General features: G+C 36.9%; 1 protein-coding gene across 1 annotated transcript; it reads left to right on the forward strand.

The window, feature by feature from the left end:
- The first annotated feature begins 655 nt into the window (after positions 1 to 655).
- LOC136828305 (crustacyanin-C1 subunit-like) lies at positions 656 to 1,927 on the forward strand. The gene is made up of 4 exons (XM_067086174.1): positions 656 to 849; positions 1,064 to 1,148; positions 1,333 to 1,455; positions 1,608 to 1,927. The coding sequence occupies exons 1-4, from the start codon at positions 703 to 705 to the stop codon at positions 1,853 to 1,855; spliced, it is 603 nt and encodes a 200-aa protein (XP_066942275.1). The 5' UTR covers positions 656 to 702; the 3' UTR covers positions 1,856 to 1,927.
- The last annotated feature ends 3,147 nt before the right edge of the window (positions 1,928 to 5,074 follow it).

The raw sequence follows: 5,074 nt of genomic DNA on the forward strand, positions 1-5,074 counted from the left end.
CTAATGCTTACTGTCTGATAATATCATTCGCGTATATTTTCTATAATTTATTCCGATAAATTTTTCGTCCTTTACCCCAAACATTCCGACGGTCTCCTTTACATCATCCTACAAACAAACGTACAACCGTTGAGAATAAGCTCGCATTCTTCCTCTTAAGCATCCTGCAAGCAAGAAAAGGACGAGAGAGAGAGAGAGAGAGAGAGAGAGAGAGAGAGAGAGAGAGAGAGAGAATGCGCTTAAGCTGATGCCCTCATGAAGAGGAGTTGCCGAATATATAATTTATCTGTGTTTTTTTCGGTGAAATTTAAGGTAGTCGACAGGTTATGATTTTTTCTTTGTTCATAGAAATGCCTGGTTTAGAAGCTTTATGGTATGTAACTCGCAATTTCTGTTCTAAAGCAAAAAGAACAACTGAACAAAAACATGACAATGAATTTTTGGATTATGCAACTCTAACGCCCGTGAGATGTATATTGATGAGAAAAGTAAAACTTGGGTCCTGAAATTCCTTAAGTTAAAATAGATATCAGAACATTTTTCTTGTATAAAGTAAGTGAACGTGGTCACGAATCATTCAGGCATATAATTGTTCCTGACTCAATATAACCATGAGCTGACAAAGTCGAAAGGTTACCAATGAGTATATAACTGATGTTGCAGGCTTATCTGCAGCACAGTCAGTATTGCAGCTCGAACACTATGAACTTCGAATCTTTCCTCCTGGTGGTGGTCTTGGTAGCAGGCCTCGGGAATGCTGATAAAGTTCCCGACTTCGTTATCAAAGGAAAGTGCCCCGTGATAGATGAACAGTCACTTTGGAACAAACAACTACCGCGCCTCTCGGAGGTTGTTACTTTATCAGGGTTTTCTGAAGTGTCTCTTCCTTCAAATGGAAGGAATTTGTGATTGAGATTAGTTTATATTTTCGGGAATTTAGACCTTAGCCATTCAAAATGGTTATTCGTGTATTATCAGACTGATTCATAGTGACATGCATACAAGTAAATCTGTGTGAGTTGGTGACGCAACAGCAGTTAACCAGATCAATTTCTTTTCCAAGTTTGGTGGCGTATGGTTCCAGCAAGCCATAACAACCAACCCGTATCAACTTCTAGACAAGTGTGCTCGGTTGCAGTATGATTTTGGTAAGTAAAGTCACAACCCATAACCTGACGCTGAGGATATTTGAGGCAAATTGAGAATTCATAGCCTTTAACTGTCACTGGAATCAATTCTCGATGCTGAATTCAATATTGCAATTAATATTTTAATTAACAAATACTGCAGGGAACTATATCTCTGTCGTTCATGAACCGTTGCCTTTTCCAGATGGAAAAGGTTTCGATGCCACGGCCACTGGCCTGACAGCCGAAGGAGGTCTGTTGAAGAGAAGAGGAAAGATCGTGCCCATGCCTCTAGGAGACCCTCATCTCATGGTCAACTTTGATAATTGTAATTTCAAGCAGTTTCTTTTTTTGTTGAGGGTGGGCGGGGGCTTGTTAGAGTGAATATTTGACAGTATGGTGAGCACTTCAAGTGACAGTGAATCATTTTCAATAAACAGAAAAGGACCCATAACTGATGATGCACTGATTTTCTTTCAGCGTTCCCAGCGCCTCTTTTGATCCTCGATACGGACTACGAAAACTACGCGTGTCTTTATTCATGCATGAATTACAATCACGACTACCATTCCGATTTCTCGTTCATCTTCACTCGCAGCGAGACGCCCTCCAAAAGTCACCTGAAGAAGTGTGAGAAAGTCTTCAGGAGCATTGGTGTAGACACCAGACGGTTTTTCAAGACTGTTCAGGGAAGTGTATGCTCTTACGATAAGCAAGTGACTCTGTGAAGTATCAGATGACAGCTTTACTTTATGTGAACATTTGTGTGGCTGTATAAAAATAAACTTAATATACCTTTACTATATTTAATAAATTTCCAATAAGTTATTTCTTGGTCATTAGGAGACACTGCTATCTTGCTATTAGGAAAGTGACTTAAGGCTATTGTTTAGCGTGGAGAAACAACCACTTTGTTTACTCTAACATCTGCGCACTCTCCCGCTCAGCAAAGACTTGGCACTAACTTTCCTAGCAGTTTTAACTGTATTTTCAAATGTGTAAGAATAAGTAATGATAGCAGTTTACACTGACTTTAAGAAGCGGCTACTGGGTGAATGAACGGCTTTAATGAAGTCAAAACAAAGTAAAGAATCTTACGACCGGATTGTAATATCCTGTATAAATGAGGCTGAGAGCTCAAAACCGATTAATTTGCTTCTGGAGAAGGGGAAACTTCTTTGCTGGGTTATGTCTCTGTGGGCGCAAATCAAAAATCTCCAACTGTTCTTTCTTGTTTTGTGAAAAGTTCAAATGTCTGCGTTTGTGTGTTTGCCAAATAGATGGATAGACAGACAGGCAGATAGATAGACAGATTGACAGAGTGCTGCTTTATTCCTGTTCTGAATGAAAAGAGAGATGGAAGATAAAGGCTTACGGCAACAAATAATAACAAAAGAAAGGCGTTATCCCTTGTAGAAATGATAGAGACAGGGTGTAGATTTAAAGGAAAGATGACAGGGAATGTCAATACCGGAAACAGGTAGAAAATTCCCAAGGTCCATCACTTTGCTAACAATATCAATTTATGAATTTGGAAAACTCAAATAACGGTTTTGTGAGATAATGGCAAATGCACACATACAGACACACACACACACACACACACACACACACACATATATATATATATATATATATATATATATATATATATATATATATATATATATATATATATATATATATATATATATATATATACTTTTTAATATGTCCTCCTTGGGATGAGGTCGGTGGCCTATGTCCTTTAATTATTTGGAGAAGCCAACTTGAACGTACTTTAGGTAAAGCAAGAGTATAGCCGGAGAATATACCTTAAATCTAATTCACTTAAAAGATTTGAACTGACTTGGTCTTGTACTAAAGGAATTAAAAAGTTCATGGTAGTGGGCTATTTAATGTGATGGTTAGGACCGCGCTCATACAAAGGCCTCAGAATAATTTAAATAAGTCTACGGTGTTCTCCCATGTCCGCACTGAGGTGCAATCTTCGTTCATGCTTCGGTTGCCCTGTGATTTTTCTTTTTAGACTATCTATGGCATTCAGGACCATGTAATCTCAAGCTTAAAACCGCAGGAATTATTATTCCAGAATCATTCTGGATCATTACTCGAGGATTATTCATCTCTGCACAAACGTCCAACGTTCATCCAAGCTGGTACGAGAGAACGCTCCAAGGTCAAAACTCCCTTGGGTATGTTACATGACTCGCCGAAGGTTGTCAGTTGGGAATAATCGTGTAGAGTTCACCGGGTGCAACAACAAACTACATTTAGTTAATTTTTTGTACCGAGGTTGCCAGTATCGCAAGGATACTGGACTGGAAACGTATAATAATGAAAAAACTTTATTATAACCATTACATTCACTTTAGTAATGACGATGATAAATATTATTATATACAGCGCCTATGTGAACAGAACTTTAATCACTTTCTTATTAAAATTTTGCATTGAATCATAAGCATTTATTTATTACCGTGCTGTTCTGTAAAGCTAACTTTGTAAATTACCAAACTTTTAGGATTGTTTAGTATAATAGTATTCCTCAACTGAACACTAACCTTTCGATATAATCATAGTTAAACGTTTGCAAAGTCCGTGTTTCATTACTCGCTTTCTGTCTTTTTCTCACCGATTCGATTTGCCACTTATGCGACGGTGATTTCAATGCCATGTAATGATCCCAACTCAGTTTCCGAGATAAGAAAATTGATTCAATACTAAGTCAGGTTGTAATTACTTATAAGGGAACTGGGAACATAAACTGTCGAACTAATATCAGTTAAGCGACGGTGATTTCAATGCCATGTATGATCCCAACTCATTCTCTCAGACAAGAAAACTGATTCAATACTAACTCAAGTTGTATTTACTTATAAGAGCTGGGAAACTAAAACTGCCGAACTAATATCAATTAAGTGACCGTTTTTTCAATGGCATGTAATGATCTAACCTCAGTCTCCGAGATAATAAAATTGATTCAATACCAAGTAAGGTTGTAATTACTTATAAGGGAACTGGGAAACTTAACCTTTCGAACTAATATAAGTTAAGTGACGATGTAATGATCTAACCTCAGTCTCCGAGATAAGAACATTGATTTAATACTAAGTCACGTTGTAATTAATTATAAGGGAACTCGGAAACTTAAACTGTCGAACTAATATAAGTTAAGTGTCGGTGATTTCAATGCTAAGTAATGATCCCGGTCTAATGTCAAGGGGAAAAAAGAACGAGAAAAGAACCAGGATCTAAAATCTATATTCTTCCATTTGATAAATGTTTGACTTCCAATGCTGCGTATCAAGAGAGAGAGAGAGAGAGAGAGAGAGAGAGAGAGAGAGAGAGAGAGAGAGAGAGAGAGAGAGAGAGAGGAGTGGGTCAGAGAGTGGGCAGTGGGTGTTTTGGTGGCTGAGGTAAGTATTGAACGTTAGCGTAACAGGAAAACCTAATCTAAAATGTGAGGAGATTTTGAGAGAATCTTTCCTGTAACAGGCCAAAGTGATGGTTGTCTGAACCAGTTCGGTATTTAACTTCAACCGGCTTGTCAAGAAAAAAGCACACGTCTCACACTTAGCACAAAATATAAGATTGTGACCAGTAATATGGTGGCTGTGGCACACGCTCCCAGTGAGACTGCAATTTGATTATTTTTTGACAACTTAATCTTTTTACTAGCATGAGCAGTTGACTTGATACTGTTCAACAAGAATCTGTGATTTACAAATAATTTTTGCTAGTTTCTGCAGTTGAAAAGATTTGAATATAAATGGTTAAAATTTTTGTTGTTGTTTATCACGCTCTCTCATTCATCACTATATATATATATATATATATATATATATATATATATATATATATATATATATATATATATATATACATATATATATGTATATATATATATATAATGTGTTTTACTGAAATACTACAGTAAAATATGA

This window comes from Macrobrachium rosenbergii, chromosome 42 (assembly GCF_040412425.1).
Source record: "Macrobrachium rosenbergii isolate ZJJX-2024 chromosome 42, ASM4041242v1, whole genome shotgun sequence".
Classification (NCBI taxonomy): Eukaryota; Metazoa; Arthropoda; class Malacostraca; order Decapoda; family Palaemonidae; genus Macrobrachium; species Macrobrachium rosenbergii.

Coding starts and splice junctions, on each gene's coding strand:
- LOC136828305 (XM_067086174.1), top strand. CDS start 703: ATGAACTTCGAATCTTTCCTCCTGGTGGTGGTCTTGGTAGCAGGCCTC. Junction 1,149..1,332: donor TCGGTTGCAGTATGATTTTG/GTAAGTAAAGTC, acceptor TGCCTTTTCCAG/ATGGAAAAGGTTTCGATGCC. Junction 1,456..1,607: donor CATGGTCAACTTTGATAATT/GTAATTTCAAGC, acceptor ATTTTCTTTCAG/CGTTCCCAGCGCCTCTTTTG.